Source organism: Poecilia formosa, unplaced genomic scaffold (genome assembly GCF_000485575.1).
Source record: "Poecilia formosa unplaced genomic scaffold, Poecilia_formosa-5.1.2 Scaffold9, whole genome shotgun sequence".
In the NCBI taxonomy this organism is placed as follows: domain Eukaryota; kingdom Metazoa; phylum Chordata; class Actinopteri; order Cyprinodontiformes; family Poeciliidae; genus Poecilia; species Poecilia formosa.
Window position 1 is genome coordinate 4130422 of NW_006799948.1, and position 20348 is coordinate 4150769.

Below are 20348 nucleotides of genomic sequence, written 5' to 3' on the forward strand. Positions count from 1 at the left end.
GCCTGCTGTGGCCGTACTACACACACACACACGCACGCACGCACGCACGCACGCACGCACGCATGCACACACAGGCAGGCTTTCTGGAGCCATCTCTGACTGAAGAGACCAAAGAGGAGGGTAACTATAGAGCAGCTCCACCTCTGGCTGTGAGCCAGGGTGGTCTATGGGTGGAGAGCTGGATTTGGAACAAAGGAAAGGTCACCAGGAGGTTCATCACTGTACAAAAATCCTCTTTGTTGCCGTTTCATATTTGGCCACGTAAAATAACAAGATTCGTGGATTCTTGCGTCTTGCTGAAGTATTGTTAACCTTTGAACTTTTTCGGGGTAGGCCAGTGGAAATCTGTGCAGAAATGTGAAGGTGAATGAAAAGGATGAATTGTTTTTCACAGTTTTAGAAATGAAGAGCTGAACTGCCGTGTGTGTTTCTATTCAGCCACCCCGAGTCAGCGATCTGTACAACCACCTTTTCTGCAATTAAAGCTGCTAGCCTTGAAGGGTAACGATCAGATTTGCCCATTTTTTGAAATCTTTGTTCATTCTTTGTCGAGAGTTGTCTTTAGCCGAGTCTGACCGGATCGAAAGAGTCTCAACCCGTGTTCAGATCTTTCCACAGATTCCATCACGTTTCATGGTGGGGGAAGTTGTGTTCAGGGTGAAGGTTTGTGCTCTAATGTGATCAGCGCAGCTATTTTCCACGGCAAACTCTAAACAGGATTTCTTACCGCTTATTTTTCCAACAATGGTCTCTCTGGACGTTCAGTTTGTTCCATTGCCAAATTTCTCCCGCTTTTTCTCCCGATCTCTTTGCTGCTTCTCTGATTTATGCTCCCCTTGTCTGGTTTTAGGTGGGCGGCCTGGTCTTGGTGGGTTTAGAGTTGTGCCATATTCTGTCCGTTTTTGGGAGACGGATTGATTCTGTGTGACACGTTCAAAGCCGAGGGTATTGTTTCATAACCAAACCCTGCGTTGAACTTCACCGCAGCGGTATCCCTGATTTGTCTGCTGTGTTTCTTCTTCTTCATGACAATGTTTATTCACTAATGTCTTCTGAAAAGCCTCTGAGGCCTCCACAGAACGGCTCTATTTCTACTGAGATTAAATTTACAGGACTTCGAAAAGCAGTGCTGAGTAGGTTGCGCTGGATTTGATTTTAGGGTATTTGAGTAAAGGGGGCTGAAAAGGAAATGCCACTTTTTTTTTTTTTTAAGTTTATATGTTTTCACTTCACAACTGCTACACGTTGATCTTTCACATAAAACTATAAAGCTGAAGGAAGTTTGGTTAAAATTGGGGGAAAGTTTGTTTCCATTTGTGACTTATTGTATTCTTGTTTAATTTTTGACATATGAAGTAATAGCTTCTGCATTGTAGCAATAATTTCTACCATGTCGACTTATTGTAAAGCACTACTTTCTCAGTCAGTACTAGTGCTTGGAGGGTCTCATGTTTGGAAAATCCCAGGCAATGGCAACAATACAGCTCCGACGAATGCAAACTGTTAGAACATTGGAAACATAAATCCTAATTTAATTTTAGACCATGCGGGCATTTATGTTTGTCTAGAAAAATTAGCTAAAAATATCTTGGAATGAAAATGTCTTTTTGTTGTTCTGTGTGTTTTTTGTTGTTGTTGTTGTTGCATATACTCTAAAAATGACCACATTCACATTATTCCCCATATGTGGGGAAAAAAATAAAAAAGCTTTGGCTTGAGAGCAAACCTAGTTGAGCCTTTTTTCCAGCCACTTCAAATAAGGCTCTGAAAGTTATGCTTGCTTTCATTATTAACTCGAGCAAAGGAGGCCGAAGCCTGACAAATGTGATCTTTCATACGTGCACAAGAGTGTACGCAGGACTTCTCCCTGGAGCTACGCTCGGCACTGAATAGGAAGGAATAATTGGATGATTCCTTATGAGTTGTGCTTTTCATTTTTAGACCGCAGCCGGATGTGATGCTCCGTCGCTTGTAATGTCTTTACTTGGACTTCTAGGAATGAAAGATGACTTGGTCCGTGGCCCGTTTCCCCCAAATGAATGAGCGAACTTTAGTCCTGGTTGGGCGGTTCTGCTCCCTGGCCGTCAAACTCTCGTAGAATCAGGAAATGAGCAGGAATGCGTCCCCATTTACGCACAACTTCCAGTCTGCTCGTTAGAAGGCTTAATTTTGTTGCGATGCTTCCTGATTTCGGAAGTTTCTGTCCAAAACCAGACAAGCCAATGAGTAGAAACCGCTAGAGTATTATTAGATTAGCTTTGATACTTAATGAAAACATCAACGGGAATCCTGATGTTCCTTTCTGCTTTTCTTTTGTAGTTGTAGTTCAAAGTTGAGCTTACTCATTTGCCAAAAGCGACTCTGACTTTTCATGTTGGAAAAGCTGCTGTTGAGCTAAGTTTGACCTTTTTACGATGCTTCACCGACTTTGGCTTCCTATAAAAGAGGTAACAGTAGATCAGATCATGGTGATCCACTGAAGCTGGGCTTCAGGTTACTGACCGACATTCCTACACATCCTTAGTGTTTTGTCATGCGATTTCAAGCGTTTTCCAAGTCTTCCTTCGGTCCACAGTCATTTTTAATCTGCTTTTCAGTTTCTTAGCTTCCCTTTAGAGCCACGATTCACATACAGCTCTCTTCTCGTCTCCCTACAGGAGGAAAGTAATCCACCAGAGGCAGAAAAGGAGGAACCAATTGTGACTCCGGTCACTGAAGACAGCAAAAAGTCTACAGAGAATCTAGAAGAGAGGCGAACCATGGCCATCGCAGCCAAAGCCAAGGAGATAGAAAAGGTACTTCTATTTCAATGAATCTACTTAGAACCAGTGATCTGGCATTTTTCAATATCCCAGTTTAACTAAAATTAAACTAAAATTTAACTAAAATTAAATTGTGCTGCACTTGAAAGGTGCTGAGACAGAAGCATTTACATTGCACCGATAAGGTTAATGAACAGTCTTTTCAGGATGTCTTTTGAGCCAACCTTACATTATTTCGATCTGATTTGCAAATGAAAATAATGCTGCTTAAGATAAACTAAAAAAAACAAAAACTAATAACACTGCTAATGAAGCTCATGTATTCTGCTAATACTGTGTACAAACTCAAGATTACACTTTGAGAGTCTGTGATTTGGTTTTGCTGCAAACGCTCCTATAATGTTCTGAAGCTCAGAGTTTGTTTTTTTTGTTTTTTTCTTTTGCTTCTTATAAAAGTGTCACGTTATTACATGTAGCTCTAGTAACAGTTCTGACCTGGGTGCAACAGAACGAAGCTCGCCACTGAGCAAAGTTTGGGACTATCTGTATACGCACAATAAATGCGAAGGATTTGCGTTTAACAGAGCTTGCAGCACCCCAGGCTAAAGGTTCCAGACCTGCTCACTTGTCTAATGAAGGCCGTTCCCGGACCAGTGAACGCTACCGTTGGTTTACTCGAAACCATTAAATCCTGAGCTACCTCTGCCCTGGAGGACACATTTCACTCTCTCACGTCGAGCTGCACCATCGAGCCTGCAGCTTTGTTGCAGTGCTACTGCTGACGCCGCGGCTTCCCTCCTGCTTTTACAGCCCAACTGTTTAGTCCTTGTGGTCTCATTCTAACTCCCACTACAGGCCACTTTAATTGCCTCCTCTCCCTGGTAAGCAACATAATCTCGCATTGAAAGATTTTTTGTGGGGGGGGAAATTAACCCAAAGCATAGAGTTCTTTGACACTTTTCAGTGTGTCATTATGCTAGCTTAATAAAATATTTCTATACTGATACATGTGGCTGACTCTGTAGGTCAGATTTTTCATTTTAATGCAACATTTTGTTTCAGAATCTGTCCTGCTTTATGTTATCAGAGCTCTTTGTCAAATAACAGTCAGGGATGGGGGGAACAAAATAAATATTGAGGTTTTTTTTTTGTTTTTTGTTTTTTCGCTTCTACGACTTCAGCTTTCTGGTCTGTCGTTGCTCTCTGAAGCTTTTATGATTTCCAGATTTTGAAGGTTGTTTGTCATTTGGTTTTTCATAAGAGACCAGACTGTTGGGACATAATCCTGCCAGACAAAAGTAATTTAATCAACATTTCTCAGTAGAGTATATGTCTCTACTGCTTTCTTCCTTTTCCTCTTAGTTGGTGAATTAATTTTTGAACAGTTGGCGCTTCTGTACACCAACTAAAACCTAAAAGCTGCTTTCACACCGACTTTGCACCAGCAGCTATAAAACGTCTGAGAGCGCTCGTCAGGTTCGCTGGCCTTAATTTCCCATCATCCCTTTAACACCACTCAGGTAAGCTCACTTGGTTTATTTTACGCCGTAATGACACAATTACCCTCACTTTTTCACGCCAAAGTCAAAGCAGTATCCCTCCTCACATGACGAGTATGGGCCACGTGTTTGGTTTTCTGCTCTCCATTTTGATTTAGTGCCCTCACAGACACAAACACAAAGCAGCTCCTAAAAACACTCGGCGACTGTCTGACTTTGAAACCTTAACGGGCCGCCTCAATCTTGAAGCTAGCTTGATCTGAAACTCGGCCAAAGTGGTTGGAAGTGAGTGACGAGGCATGCAGGCTATAAAAGAGTTAGTTTTACTCCTCACTGCCCAGGCTGCGGAACAAAGGCAGTTTTATATCGTTGGGTTAGGAGTATAAATAGATTTGGCCGCAGAAGAACTGTTGAGCGCTTTGTCTGTTTTTGTTCAAAAAGATTGCAGAGCTGGACGGGGATGGTAGTCCTGTTTTTCAGTCCGTCTTGATCTACATTCTTTGGCGAAGGGGAGATACAAACACACAACTGAGAGAGTTTATGCCCGCCTTCAAAATATCATGTTTGTTGTCATATAACTCTAAAAACAACTCCAATGATTTTGTTGCACGACTGTGCACATCTATAAATACTTTGGTTTGTAGATCTTCTGATCTCACTTTCACATTTCTTCTTGAGTTCAGACTCTTAATTTATAATGAATCTGAATATCTTATCACTGTTAGGATTTTACTGATATTTGCTGAACCTATGGTCAGCAGAATCATAAAGATTTATTGAACTACTGGCATTCTAAGCATCTGGTTCTTCTCTGCAAGGCTGCCAAAACAATGACAGATGCGTTTATGCCTCTACAGTGTCAGTAAAGCCGTGCTGTAAAGATAAGAACCTTATATATGTATAAAGTGCCCTACAGAGAGCATAAAGCCAACGTTACCAATTGTAATAGTTGCACTTATGATAATGTTAAACTGATAGATGTTGTAAATTTAGATATGATGTTTTTTTTTTTTTTTTATACTGCGCATGTATCCGGTGGCAATATAAAACCTTACTTGATAGATGTTAGAATTAATTTCAATACAATCCAATTATGCAGATTTTTCTTACAACTGTTTAAAAATACATTTCCCCGCTTAGTTTTTTTTAATTCTAATTTTACTAAAACTTTCACATTAAATATGGATAAATTTCACATTAATTTTGTCTGATTTTTAGACTACTTGACGAGTGTAAACACACAAGATCTCTTAAGAAAGAAACTCTCATTCTGTCGAGAACTACTTCTTTCTTTATTTTTTTTCCTGATTGGATAACCGGATGGATTTTAGGAAGCGGGACTCGTTTTCGGCACATTGTTTTGTAGGAACGGCTTCTTCCTGTATTCATAGAAGCCGCTGTCCGCACACTGATTGGACGCATCCTGAGAGAATAGTATAAATAGTTAGCTGCTGAGCGAGACCGTCAGACGTTGTGTGAATAACATCCCAACTCATGTTATACACACAAGGTGTGTGTGGAACACATCCGGTTTAAAGGACAGGGTGTGTTTGATTTGTGTCACCATCTGGTTTGGAAACTGTATCCTGATGACCAGCGTACGTTTCCTCTGAAGTGATTGATGTGACTGTTTCTTCCTATTGTGAAAGTAAATCATTTAAAACCCAACACCACTTTTTGTCCTCTCCTTCTGTAAGTATTTGTAGAAGGTTGGGACTTAAGCAAACAATACTAACCTGAAACATTTGTAATTTTTTGGGAGGGGAGGGATTTTGTTTTAATATATAAAATGGTCTAGCCAAAGGCCTGACCTCAACCAGCAAAAAGTTTAAATACTATTCTTTGGTTCCTTCCACAAATAAAAACAGAGATATGCTAAAAGCTCGCTAATGGCTACCAAAAACTTTGTGGTTTCCCCGCAACATGCTAAGGGAGAAACAAAATTTTATTTAATTTGTCCCCATAATGAGTTTCTTTTAATAAACATTTTCATATGAAGGCCTATAACACACCTTTTTTTATTATTATTTTATTATTTTGCAGATTATCACTTTTTTTGTACTAATGGGGCATAAATATTGACCTATGAGCTTTCAGGTTTTGTCCAACTCTTGCTAACGTTCCACTCATCATAGAATATATTACAGACACTTGGTTCTGTATTCTGATTGTGGGTGACATGTTTTACTTTTTAAAGGCTATTTTGTAGTTACAAATAGATGAACTCTGTTTGACAGCAGCAGATCTTTGTTCTGGAAGTCTCTTCTCCTGCGAGCATGCGTTGTGTTCTAGGAACGATGTGAAAATCTATAAATAAGCCGGTGAGTCAGAGCGCCCTGCAGTGCAGAAGCCACTGTTTTTGAATGACTGAAAGTCTGTCTTGCTTGGCCTAATTTACAACACACAGCCTGATGGGCACATGCTTGTATTTATGCATTTTTACTTGAACTGTGTTTGTGAATCAGCCCTCTAGCTCATTTACTTGTGTAACATCATCAGTGTCTGTGAATTAATTTTGTTCTGACTCAAGAAAAAGAAAACTCGGGGGTAGATGGGACTGACTAGCTAATTAAATCGGTCACGTTGTGAAATGGTGTCGGTTTCTTTGGCCCATAAATGCCGTTATTTAACCTGAATAACCTGTTGGCATGCGCGAACGCTTATATCTTGGAAAATTGCATCATATATTCATACCGTGTTCTGTGTTTTTTTTTTTTTTTTGCCAGTTGTAGCCAATGTTTCTTCTGGAATGTGTTAGTCAGATTGGATGGAGTGTATTTTAGATATGCCTTCTTTTTGTTTGTTTTTTGGGGGATTTTTTTGCCCATCTTTCCACAGATTCTTATATTTTCTGTGCAGTTTTAAACCGTATAGCTTTTGCTACTTTATAGGTGTGGATCTGTTAGGTAAGGACCTGTTTGACCTCTAGACGACTTTAAATTCAGACCTACGGTTCTTGAATCTGCTCTAAAATGCCAACAAAGAACTCTAACAAAGCCTGCTAATTGCTAGGAGTTTACAAAAAAAAAGTTCACAAACTATTGTTAAAATATTGGATTTCAGTCTAGAATAGTCCATTCTTGAATTGACAAGTTCAGAATTTTCATAATAAAGCTGTTACGAATGCCACAAAACTATAGAATAGCCCTATAATACACTGAAAATTAGAACTCTTACCATTGTGTTTGTTTGGTTGTTTGAACCTACAGACAATAAGACTTACCTAATATTAAATCAACTTTTTAACATTGATCCCCAAAATGACTTAAAAATAAAATCTGGAAACTGAGTGTGCAAAAGTATTGATTTGGTCCGGTCTTTGACTGGGCCATTCTTTTTTATTTTTCTTTTTTTTTTTAATCTGAGTAATTCCTTTGTTGCTCTGGCTGTGTGTCTTGACCAATCCAGGTGACTGTTAAATCTCAGCCACAGTCCAAAGTCTTCTGCAGCATCTTAAAAACTTTTTGCTTTCGGGATTGTCCTCCATTTTACCATCGACCCGGGACATCTTCCTACTACGGAAAGACATCGTATTTCACACTTCCTTTTTAATAAAACCTTCACACAGCTGCTAAATTTATACTGAGATTAAATTGCACACAGACCGTTTGCTACAGTCCCACAAAAATAGTTTGTGGTTGTAGTTTGTTCAAATGTGAAAAGTGGTAAACGGATTGATGCTTTTCCAAGGCAACGTTTATGCTTTACCACTCAAACACGTGTAGAAATAATAGACTCACTTCACTGTGGAGGATTTTGAAGCGCAGAAATGTCCTTTGCTCATTTAACGCCTGCAAATACCAATTATTTTTTTTTTTTTTTACTGTTTCTCAGCTTGTTTCAAGTGGGCTCATTAAGTACAAGAGAAGAATTAAGTCTTTTATGTCCTGACACCACTTTGCATGTGTTCACACCAGAGGAGTAAGCTCGAGTGTAACGCTGTGAAGTGTTTGCATCCAGATGACGGGTAGAGAAGGACGGAGGCGGTTCCTCACCCCCAAATTAGAGGTTTAATATATGAAAACTTCTCAGTTTGTATTATAGCTAAAAGAAAGCAATCAATCTCCCCTGTCCTTTAGGTCTACAGGCAGGATTGCGAGACGTTCGGAATGGTGGTCAAAATGCTGGTGGCAAAGGATCCCAGCTTGGAGAAGCAGCTGCAAGTCCCGCTCAGGGAGAACCTTGGGGAGATACGCGAGCGCTGCCTGGAGGACCTCAAGCATTTCATCAAAGAGCTGGATGAGGACGTCCGGCTTCCAGAGCCCTCCGTCTGTGACTCTGTCACTCCTGCCATGTCCCAGAAACTCTTAAAGACCGGAGTGAACCACAGCTCGTCTTCTTTCTGACGCGCTTCGTCTACGTCTGCTCCGATTTAATGAGACTGATGATTTCTATTTTATTTTATAATTTTTTTTTATTTTTTTTTTGGATTAACAGCTCAGATTTAGGATTGCTGGACTTGAACATACTGCAGGTCACAGCAACCTGAGGAACTCATCGCAGGAGCGAACAGTGTTATTTTTGAATGGACTATTTTTACCTTCAGGTTTTCTATGAAAAATGTAAAAACATTACAGTTTTTTTTTGGTGTGATTTTTTTGTTTAAATAATATTTAAAAACTACAAGTCTCCGTGGCTCTTATGATGTTTAGTATGGCATTCAGTTTTGAAGCATGATCTCACATTTTGTAAGTTTTGTTTTCTGACGTGTAACTTGAATAAATATGTATCACTTGGTGCTGCAATAGACAGAAATCAAGTCGTCGTAAAAATTTGTGCTGTTAAAATATTTGAAATTGCCTTTCTCAATCCGACATTTCTGAAAAAAAACAAAAAGCGAAAAACTTGACCATTTTTAGAAATTCCCAAAATATACTAAGGATTGCGAGACGTTCATCCTTCTGTCTTGAAAAGATGTAATGTTCTTTCCCATTTTGAAAAGTGGCTAAAAAGGAAAAAGCCCTTTCAGATTCATACCTCAGGGAAACCAGAAGTTATTGATTACTAATTGAAAGTTTCTAGATGGGCCGACTTAAAGTAATTGGGCTAAAGAAGTTATATTGTAAAATTCCTCATGCAGTTCATGTGCATTCCCAGAGCAATTAAGATTACACATTACTTGAATGACTTGCCCCGTTCTGGGTTTTTTTTTTCACACATTTTAAGGACTTTCTAAGCAAATTATGTATCATGTTTGCAGAATAGAAAGCCAAGGATGTCTCCCCATTTTGAAGTGACATGGAGAAATTTGCAAACTTTTCAAAATAGAAAAGGATCTTAAAAAAAAAATATGAATAGAAAATTTTTGCAGGCGAAGTTTCTAGAATAAACTTTTTTTTCTTGTTGCCAAATTCCATAACTAGGAAACACTCCACTGAAGTGAAGGTATTGGTTGTCTTTTTGCAGAAGTTACTTTAAAACTGGAAATAACTTTGTTGTCCTTTTAATTTAGAAAAATCTATAGTAAGTGTTTTATATATATATTAAAAAAAGTTTGCCGAATTTTTAAGTAATTTTATCTTGCGGGATTAAGTGCAAATATTAGGGAAAAATGGCAACCTGGTAAAACCTTGTCAGTTTTTTTATTTTTTTTTACTTCTCTGTCTATAGACATATTTGAGTAACTTTCTGTATTGTAGCCATTTGCTGACTTTTGAAGGTCAAGACTACCTAGCTTTCATTACTTTCATATATGCATATTTCCCCCTCTTTTCTTAGTATTTAGAAAGTTTGTCTACTTGAAGTCAAAAATAGAAGAAAAGCCCATTATATGTTTCAAATTGTATAACCCAATTCAAGCAGAGCATTCTCAAACAATTGGAGAAAAAAATATTTATTGCAAGCACCTTTACATCACAGAGCGTACGTTGGTTATCTTAGAGCAATGCTGGTGGTCAGGTGCAAGTACAGGTGTGTATCGCTGCCAGTTCTGTACATGGTTTGTGATTACATAACGTGGAAGGTGTTGCAAACATCAAACAGGAATAATGTGGCCTTTTTCTGTGGACAACTTGGCGTTTCTTCTCACTCAAGCAAAAACAAGTTTTACACTTTTAAATGAGTATAAAATACTAGAACTGAAACTTTAACTTATTATTTACATTTTTATGTTGCCTTAGTAAACATTAAATAGTTATTTGGTTAGTTTCTTGGCTCTACTTGCACTGTTAACCTCTGGGGAGGACGGGGGGGTTTTACCGTATACCATATTTACCATTGCAAAACTATTAACTGAACATAAAATCCTCTCTTGGTGAAATTCCAAACTTCCACTGGTATTCAAATCCTCTCACTGTTTGAACATTTTAACCAGCTTTGCATACACATAAGAAGTGTCTAAACAGCTCAGTAATGGCCTCTTTACAGAATATGACAGACCTAACTGAAAAATCTTCACCTTATTGCTTTGTGTAGTGCACTTCGTAAGATTAATGGCATGGTTCGCTAAGAAATGATGCAGTTTTTGGAGCTATGGCCCTTTCTGCAACCAGTCTGTGACCCGTGGCTGAGGGCCGTGAGCGCGGTCACCCTTGTTGGATAGTCTTCTGCATAGTAGCGCCCAACCGCTCGAGGTTGTGGGATTGGTTGGCCAAGAAAATACCCCTCTTCCTCAGAGTCTGACGACGACGAGGAGCAAGTTGAGCACCAGTCGTCCTCGTCTCTGTGGAGACCCATGAAATGTTCAAACCGTGGGTCATTCTGGTTGGAGCTACGGAGCATATAGTCAGATCTAGTTTGGGAGTAGGCCAGCGGCAGCATGTGTGCAGGGTTCTGAAGACGCATTGCACCGTATGGTGGACTCACTATACCCTGCTGCTGAGGTTCAAACAGCCTCTGCGCTCTCTCTACGGGTACCATGTGAAGGGCGTTGTCCGAGCGAGTTTTGCGGCTCTTGTGACGCCGGCTCTGTCGGTGGTGTTGGGGCCTGCTTCTGCTGTGGTGGCTTGTCGAGTGGCTTCTTGCTCTGCCAGGTTCATCTGGACAGTACGCTCGCCTTTGTGGCTTCTCGCTCATGGGATGTTTCATAACACTAACCTCAAATCCATCATTATATCCATTGTCCACTGTGTCTTCTGAGAACTTGACCATTTGAGGAGGCCTGGATTGCGACTTGCTCCTCCGTAGTGCCGGAGCTTGAACAAAGGATCCGGGTAGGCCCTCTGAATGTGGAGATATTACGTGAAGTCCTGTGGGAGCACCAACCCTCATTCCAAGCCCTATCCCATTCTCTGCCTCCTCAACTCTGTTTTCCATGTTAAGACTAAGGGAGTTTGCGCTGGGGTGTATGTGGGATGAATTAAATGTTCCCATGTTGCTCATTTTCTCACACTCGACAGTCATGGAAGAATCCTGGATGCCATGAAGGTTGTAGACTGTGGGTGCATCCCCATCCACTGATGCACCTAAAAAAAAAGAGTGAAGAAGGAATATTTGTTAGAATATATTCTAACAAATATTGAGATCAAAAGTAAGAAGAACCGATTTAAGACATTAAGCAACATGCATACCAGTGATGTTTGACAAAGCAAGGGAATCCATGGAGTCTCCAACACCCTTCTCAGCCTTCCTTAGCTCGTCAGCAATACACTCCAGGGAGTCCTCATACCACTCCCTTGTGTCTGGCCAAAAAGCCTGCTTTCCTACTCCAGACTGCTCCTGATCTTGGTCATACTCTAGCTCTTGGATCTTTCTTGCACTGGCAGGACCTGGATGGCTTCCATATGCCGAGTCTCCGAGGCCGTCCTGTGACTGGGCCCAGTACATTTCGGGTAGATGCTGCTTGTCCATCAAGCCTGGACTGAGGCTGTTGGCTCGAGACTGGTCAGAAGTCTGGCTCTGGGTGGGACTGTTGGGGGCAGGGGACGAGGGGTTAAGACCCACAGATTTTGAATCGGACTTCAGCCAGGGATCTGACGCACTTATTAGCTGCGTTGAGTCACTGTTGGGGCTCTGTGATTTTAGGGACAGTGGCTGATGCTGGTGCAGCATACCACGGTCACCAAACTTTAGCAGGAGCTGAGTCATATAGTCCTCATGCTGAGCCCACTCCTCTGGATCCTCCTCTCCACCGGCATCCTGTTCCTCCCGCTCCCTCCAGAACCTCTCCTCCTCCAGACCGAGACGGGTTAACTTACTCCCCACTATATCGATGTCACCATCGCCATCTCTGTCCCCTTCACCCTCCCCAAACCTGTGCTCATAAGAGGTGACTGTAGTGGGAGGGCTAAACAGCTGTGACTGTCGCCACTGTTCAGCGGGCCTGCTGCTTTTCCCCATGCGGACGCTCCGTCGGGATTCGCGAGAGCGGGCTGACTGGAAAGCGGAATCCGATGAGTCTGAGGCATGTACATCTTCCCCCTGGCTGCAGGCCTTTGAGCAATAGATGCGCCCCTGCTTGGGTAAGAAGGGACAACCTAGCAAAGACGTCTTGCACTGGGCACAACAGAAGCACTGGTCTGTGGCGTGCCAGTGAACGCCTTCGTAGGTCATCTGGGCATGGTCAACACCTAGAGAAATGAAAGTAAGAATCATGCTAGCGTAATCTCGTTTTCATGCGTCTGACTGATTGATATAGAATATTTTTCGATATGTTTCACATTTTGTGATATTAAAGCTGTAAGTTTTTCAATTTTTAACAAGTAATTTGCATTCAAGGTGATACTTGATAGATTCACCTTTGGGCTGAATACAAATGCTTGCCACAGGTTTAATGTTTTATCACTCAAATTCATGCATAGATGTATGTTTATCACAAACTTTTTCTCAAGATTTTAAGTATGACTTACCAATGTTTTCACCACAGGCCTCACAGTACTCTGCATACAGCGACTCAAAGCACCCACAGCAGTAGGGCCGTCCATTTTTCATGATGTACCGCTGTCCACCTAGCATCGCCCCGCACTCAAAACAGGCAAAGTGCTTCATGTGCCAGTGACGTCCCTCAGCCTCGGTGCATTCATCTGCAAAGATGATCTATGTATATTTGCAAAACCATCGTTAGTTTGCATCAACTTAAAATGCACCAGTTGCTAGCTAGCGTCAAATAATTGGGCCAATTACCTCGTCACAAGAAGAGCATCGAGGTTTCATGAGCTCTGCGTGGTGTCTCCCGCAGAAGATCTTGCCATTTTGGTAGAAATAGATGAGGTCCACCAGAAGCTCCTGGCACATGGAGCATGCAAAGCATGCCGGGTGCCAACAGGGACCCGGCCCTGCTCTGGAGGCAAAAATGGCCATCTCCCCTCCATTAATGCCGCCACAACACTGTCAAACACAAACAGGAGGTAATATGTGAGGTTAAGCTGCCAACACTAATGGTGATAATTACTCCAACTTGAAAATCTAAGTACATTTAATGAAAAGGGTAAAACACATACAGATTAATTACGCCTGGTAATTAAAGTTTTTATTCTATCAATTAGAGTATGGCGATTAAAAAATAAATGTCCCTCTTTCACCAATCCAATCATCGTCACTCATACCCCTCCACAAGTGGGGTAAGTGACGAAAGGTTATTGGTAAAGAAGATGACTTCCTGAAAGGTTTTGTGGAATGAATTAAAAACAGCAGGCTTGAGAGGATTGTGAAGCGAGGCCCCGTTCATGCCAACGTTTTTGTAGAGATTTACAAGGTGTGAACTGTGGCTCAAGTGAGCGCTTCAAGAGCCACCAAAGACGGATGTATCTACAGCTGCGGCATTCCATGCATTAGGCACCAGATCCAGCAATGCGGCTGAGCCTATATTAAAGCAAGATCAACTTCCTTCACACCTCAGCAGCGGCGTAGGCTGTCCGCCTCCATGCCACTCTATACGAAGGCAGCGATTTATCCAAAGAAAAGCAACTCCAGGCGAAGTACTTGGTGCATATACTGTGCGGTACAAGGTCATACCTGCAGCTCGGTGGCATTCTTATATTAGAACTTCACTTTTCATTGACGTACACTTGTATATCTGCTAAGTTTTTGTTTTCACAAAGACGGCAAAAATGTAAATGTGCTCGTACCTTGAGCATACTGAAGCTAAAGATTATTCGGGGACCTATGCCATTTTTTTTCTTGCCTGGTCCAATCGTCAGTAACTCGTAGGAAAGCACCTCAGGTCTGTAAAGAGGCCTTGGCCTTCTGACAAAAGGTCTCATGTCTCCACAGAGATCGTTGAAGCCTGCCTGAACATGCAGTCTTTATATAACTAGGCATATTTATAAGGCATTCATAGGGAGCTATGGGACAGCATGCCCAGCTGTTAGCCATTATGACCACTTTGGACAGACTGGGGCCTTGAAAACTGTGGTGTTGCATATCACTACAAGCCAAGCCTTGCAAAGCGATGAGGTTTGTGTTGTCATTAAACGCCCTGTGGTTGACAATAGCATATGTTTGCAGAGCTGACGTAAAGATACGCGTGTCCGGTCCAACGTGTGTGTGTGTGTGTGTGTATGTGTCCGTTGGAATCCCGGGGAGCATGTGTGTGACCTTGCATCCCCCTTCCTCCATTTTAGCTTCTGCGTCTGAGTGGTGACAGACTGCATCTGAATGTTCGGGGAGGGGGAAATTAGCTTCATCTGCTCCCTCCAGGACGCCTGGAAGAGGATGTGGTTGAGTCACTCTTCGCATCGGAAGCCGCATAACACCAATATTTACGTTTGGAGAAACGAAGGCAGGCGGTTTTTCTTTTTTTTTTTTTTTTTCTTTTCTTTTTTTCCAGAAATACGATCAGCAGCACTTAATGTCTCTGTTTACGGTGTCTGCAAACGCAACTGCTTCTTGTCCTGAGCTCAACCCGACTTCATTCAAAATGTCAAGATGCCTCGCAACCAGCTCCGCATGCTCTAATTACAGCACTCAATGTGGAATTACCTGCTTCATACTGTGACTCGTTTGGGTAAAAACGGGATTTTAGGACTCTGTTCAAGAATTACTAATTAATCTGGCCACTTATTTGCAGTCTCTCACGCTGGGTTATAGATGGCTGGCAGGAAATTGGCTGAGCTCCTCATGAGGAAACTGGCCTCTCCGCTTGGTTTAAACATGAGCCCTCCAATTTCCCTGTTTCCTCTCCTGCCCTAATGAGGAAGTTTATGTCAGTGATTTAAACCACTATATTACCCAGTCAGGACCAGAAAAGGATAATGGATCGGCTTCCATGGTTTCTCTGTGACTGCTATCTCACCTCAGCGCATGTGCGCACAGTAATATGTCAGTGTGTGTGTGGGAGATGCATACGTTTTCACAGCGAGTGTGTTGGAGGGCTCTAGGGAGGATCTTTGGCGTCCCTCTGCCCAGCGCCTCCCTCTTTCTTTGGGTGCTGAACATCTGAAGCTCCCTCTTTTCCTCCTCCGTTAACGACTGGCAGTAGCGCAACTGTAGGAAGCGACAAAAGAAATTAATAAAAATAAAAAGGAATTAAAAAGCATTACAAGAAATAATGGTCAATTATTTACATTTTATTTTTGTTACATTCTTGATTTTATGTTTCCATCAGCATTGTGCAATCTCATTAGTGGCATTAACTCTTGGACAAATTGCTAAAACTCAGTCATGCTGGAAATGGAGTTTCCTCAAACAGCTATTTTCAAGCCTAGCAACAGATTCTCAACTAGATTTAGGTTTTGCCTTTAAGTAGGCCATTTTATTGCAAAAATCTAGAGTACACCAACACATTCAGTTGATTTTTAGCATTTTTATTTGCACAAACAATGCATTACTGTCTTAGCGGAAGCTAAATCAGCACCAAGTCCAGCAGCTAGCACTGCTTTCATCTGTGTGCTCGGGTGAAGCAGGTCCAAATATGGTGGTAGAAAGAGTTTAATTGAAGCTAATTCTCTGCCCAAGGCTGCTTTGAAAGGATGGCATCAACAATATACAAGCCCTTCCTCTGTATTTAGAGAGGAGGATGAAGGCTCAGATAAAAGAGCAGGGCTGTCCTAACAACTGGCTCAGTTGATCTGTAAACAACAGCTAGCGATGCTGCCTCTGTCTCTTTCTCCTCTCACCCGAACACATGCACATGCACACACACACACACACGCGCGCGCGCGCTCCTTCCAAACCACCGCCGCTCCAGCATCACCTCGCCTCCCCAAGCTGCCGAAGCCGTAAAACCGCTCAAACACTGCGAGTGTACCCGTTGCTGCCTCTTCCAAATGTGCACAAACAGAGACCCCCTGCCAGCCGCTCTTGTTAGTCAGCTGGTGATAACCCTCCGTCATATCACCTAATGTCAACTCCAGTATTGTAAATGAGAAAGAGGGGAGCTGGTTTGAACATCATAAGCGGAGCAAACAAAAGAGATTTGCTTTACCGTCACGTGTTTGTATCTTGCAGCGTTTGAGAGAAAGCATCTGTTATAAGGTTTCTTTTATTTTTTTTTTTTAATTTTCAGCCAGTTAATTGATTAACCAGCCAGTCTACTTAACCCCTGAAGCACTTTTTCCTTCCGTTCAACTTTCCATCAATATGCTTGGATAGAGCAATCTATGAATAGCCAGCATCAATTGCAACGACTCTCCGTGACTTATCCTATTTATCCTACTTATCCTTATAATAAATAGTTGAAATGCGTCACTCTTTAATCTTCTTTAAAGTCTGAGTTTTGCTGAAACAAAATATAAATAAGTTTTTTTGTGATATTCTATGTATTTGGGATTAACTTGCCTATGCAGCTGAATGCCATCTGTCAACAATGTCTGCTTTTTTTGTAAGTGGAAAACTGAAAGCAGCCTGATGCGAAAAGTTAGTTTCATCGTTCCCCAAGTAACGTAACGGTTACTTTGCTTCTTTTACTGAATAACCATCTTTGTACCTCGTTGTCGTGCGGCGGGAGCTGGTAGAGGAGCTGTCTGATCCGGTGCTTCTCTCCCGGGCTGTTCACGTACGGCACTTTGTCTTCTGGCAGACAGGCGAAATACATCTGGACCTGGAGGAGCAGAGAGACGCATGCATGAGCAGCTCTGAACCGTCGCCAGGCCGTACGGTAACTCCTTTGTTTCGGCTGCTTAAAGGCATTAAAGAGAGGAGAGTCTTAGGCTGTCAACCGGGCATATCAGTGTGTGTGTGTGTGTGTGTCTTTCTTTTGTGACTCCACGGGCCAAACATGTCAATCTATATCCAGTCACAGGCGCCCGACTGTGAAATCTCTTCACACAAAAGCAGACGGCGCGGGACTGTAAATGTTAATGTTTGCCTCGGTTAATTTCCATTGACGGGAGAAACGGAAGCCGGAGCAAAAGGTGATTGCATGTCCTCGGAGGCGAAAGAAAACACGGCAAAGTATTTTCTGACTGAGTTGAAGCGAATGTCTTTATCCTGAGCAAACACGGCTGAACGTGGATGAGCAGACGTTCAGTGCCGGGGCATGTTGGCGCAAAAATATCCTTACTCGAACTAAACCTCCTGCTTATGGCACACAATTTTGCACAATTAAACTCCAATTACATGTGTTGATTTTTTTCGGGCTTTGTCAGCAAGTTGCCTTCCACTAAAATTAGACTGGTATTCTAAAACATACCCTTAAAGACAAAGATTATATGTACATCTCTCCAAATGGTCAAATTAAATCCCTTTGGAAGGCTGTTACCTGTTCAGGCCTGAGTCCCGGCGGCACCCAGGCGTACTCCTCGAGCACACAGCCGGAGTCGTCATCTGAGGTGGAGCTCCTCTGGAAGCCCACGGACATGACCTTCCCCACTTTCCCCCCTGAACGAGCCTCCATCTCTGGCCCTCGGGGTGCGGGACGCTCCCTTCTGTCGCTGCGCTCTAGGTTCATCGCGCTCAGGTGCTGTGAAGACAAACAGTGGCCCTTTTTATTTTTCTGATTCTCTGCTTCCATCATGTATTTTTTATTTATTTTTTTTAGCCTAATTATACACAAATATCTGCATTTTGCCATTTCGTCATTCGTTTGGCTGGAATATTGCTGATAATGGATTTTCTCGCAATTATTATTTTTCAATTGCTCGCAATCGGTCAATTTGCCATTGTTTATTTTCGTGTCGCAACGAGATAAGTGCCTTTGCCCTGGCAGCGTTGTGAGGGTTTAACATTCTAGCTGAAAACAAAACATTCGAAGAGCAAAGAACAAACAGTGAAGTAAAAACAGTTTCTCCTCAATTTAGCGCCAAGCCAGTTCACATGTTCATGTTCACATGTCAAACACAAGAATAACATTCACAGGGGCGTAGTGCAGAGGTGGCCGACGGGTGGCCGCTGCCACAAAATCCTTGGATTATAATTGGATTAGGCTAGATGAGAAAGCTACTTTAATTGTTGAGTTAGCACAAAGGGAACAAATGACATGTTTTACAAAGTTTTAAGAAGTTGGTTTATCACAAAACATGATAAAGCCTAAAAAAATATAAATTAAGCCACAAGAATTAACTTGAGTCAGAGTAATAAAATGCAGTGATTGTAAATGAGTATCTTTGAGTGAAAATGTAGTTGAATTTAATCTACAGATTGCTTATAGATAAAAACAAAAAAAATCTAATAATTCAAAGACCCTCTACAACCAAACATGACTTTAAGTGGTGTTTTAAAGGGACTTCTATTTACCTAGGTCTTCAAGGAATTGGAATATAATATTTCCCACAATAAATATTAACTGAAGGAAATAACGGACAACATACAACCAATGTATAACCACTGGGAGAATACCATATTGACTCGCTGTTATGTGTAAACAGTGCAAAACTTACTTTTCTTTTTTACTGTACACACAACTTCTCAAAGAACCTTTATAATTCTACACACAGAGATTTCTGTTAAATATTACACTATGACGGTTATAAAACCTGAATTCAACTTGTGATATACCAAAAAGATATTCAGATATTTCAGATTTTCTTTTTTTTTTGGCTTGTACATAACACCCTAAGTCTGGAGGGGGTGGGGGAAGATGCCACTCCCAGTCTATTATACATTTTATCCATTGGAGACCCAAATTGGACAAAGAAACTATCAGACAAATCTTTTGCATAAAACTGAGTGTCCATTAAGATGCGCACAATATGAACAAATCTACAGACATGAAATGCAACACAGCACAGCTTCGTTTCATGCAAAATCCAACTGAATCCCATGAAACTATTCAGACGCAACAGTTTACAAAACAACGCGCACTCAAACTGCAGCAGGAATCTACATGCAGGAGCATTGCAAACGGCTTTTCTTCTATGAGCTGGAGAAGAAAAAAAACAAACAAAAAAAAAGAAACGGTGGGACCAGCTAATGCTTGGAGGGCCATCAAGTTTTTCCCCAACTCCGTCTCCCCCTCCTCCACCTTCAGGAGTAGCTTTCTTATCTCGCAGCAGCTATGTTCTCCAGATAACTCAGCCTGATAACAAGAGCCAAAGGTGTCGAAAAAGCCACTTTTCCATGTAGAGAAGACCCAAACTCTGCATCTTTCACATGCAAATAAAGACCAGATAGAGTTGTCTGTTAGGGTAAAAAAAAAACGACAAACTTCATACCCCCCACCTCAAAACTGTATGCAGATTAAAATGCTTTACATAAGAACAGAATTTTGAGGGACATTCATGTCGAGCTATAATTATCGGTGTGAAATTTCAATGCCTCTAATTGCACTTGTAAAATTCCTCACCTGCGAGTCGCTTTGGATAAATGGGCCGCGTGTAGACATACGGGGACAAACGCACACACATTTCAAATTGTGAGGGTGTTCTTTTCAAGGATTTTCACGTCACATAGTTTTGTTCGGCATGTTTTTCTCTCGCATGTGTATTACGACGACTGGTACCACTTCCAAAATCGCAAGCGTAAATGAATCGCGTCTGTAGAAATCTCCACCGACATAAATATTTTACTTTATGCTAACCGAATTCTTCTCCTCCTAAAAAAAAAAAAGACAATGAAAATTTTTGAAGCCATAAAAATAACCTGCACTAAACAACTCTGGAGGCCTGCTTTACATAAAACATCACCCCCACCCCCAGGCTTCCAGCAACACCCCAGGAACAAGACCCAGGGCATAAAAACATTCCTCCAATTAGCATACAAGGCGGCAGAACGTAGGACTTACAGATAAGAGTCGTAGTTTAAAGCAAGGCTGCAGCTCTTATCACTGAACAAA

The 20348-nt window shown here is 41.6% G+C and overlaps 2 protein-coding genes across 11 annotated transcripts in view; one reads left to right on the forward strand and one right to left on the reverse strand.

Moving 5' to 3' along the window:
• pphln1 (periphilin 1) overlaps nucleotides 1-9016 on the forward strand; it is a 67720-nt gene extending 58704 nt beyond the window's left edge. For all 9 annotated transcript variants that reach the window (XM_007578894.2, XM_007578885.2, XM_007578918.2 and 6 more), the window contains 2 exons: nucleotides 2658-2795; nucleotides 8341-9016. In XM_007578894.2, the coding sequence (XP_007578956.1) occupies nucleotides 2658-2795; nucleotides 8341-8607 (405 nt within the window). In that variant the 3' untranslated portion in view covers nucleotides 8608-9016. The remainder of the gene's footprint in view (nucleotides 1-2657; nucleotides 2796-8340) is intronic.
• A 1057-nt stretch (nucleotides 9017-10073) lies between these two features.
• LOC103156826 (prickle-like protein 1) overlaps nucleotides 10074-20348 on the reverse strand; it is a 28520-nt gene continuing 18245 nt past the window's right edge. For both annotated transcript variants that reach the window (XM_007579020.2, XM_007579015.2), the window contains exons 2-8: nucleotides 17838-18038; nucleotides 17064-17177; nucleotides 15485-15622; nucleotides 13322-13525; nucleotides 13048-13234; nucleotides 11770-12768; nucleotides 10074-11664 (exon numbers count right to left, since the gene is read on the reverse strand). In XM_007579020.2, the coding sequence (XP_007579082.1) occupies nucleotides 10706-11664; nucleotides 11770-12768; nucleotides 13048-13234; nucleotides 13322-13525; nucleotides 15485-15622; nucleotides 17064-17177; nucleotides 17838-18026 (2790 nt within the window). In that variant the 5' untranslated portion in view covers nucleotides 18027-18038 and the 3' untranslated portion in view covers nucleotides 10074-10705. The remainder of the gene's footprint in view (nucleotides 11665-11769; nucleotides 12769-13047; nucleotides 13235-13321; nucleotides 13526-15484; nucleotides 15623-17063; nucleotides 17178-17837; nucleotides 18039-20348) is intronic.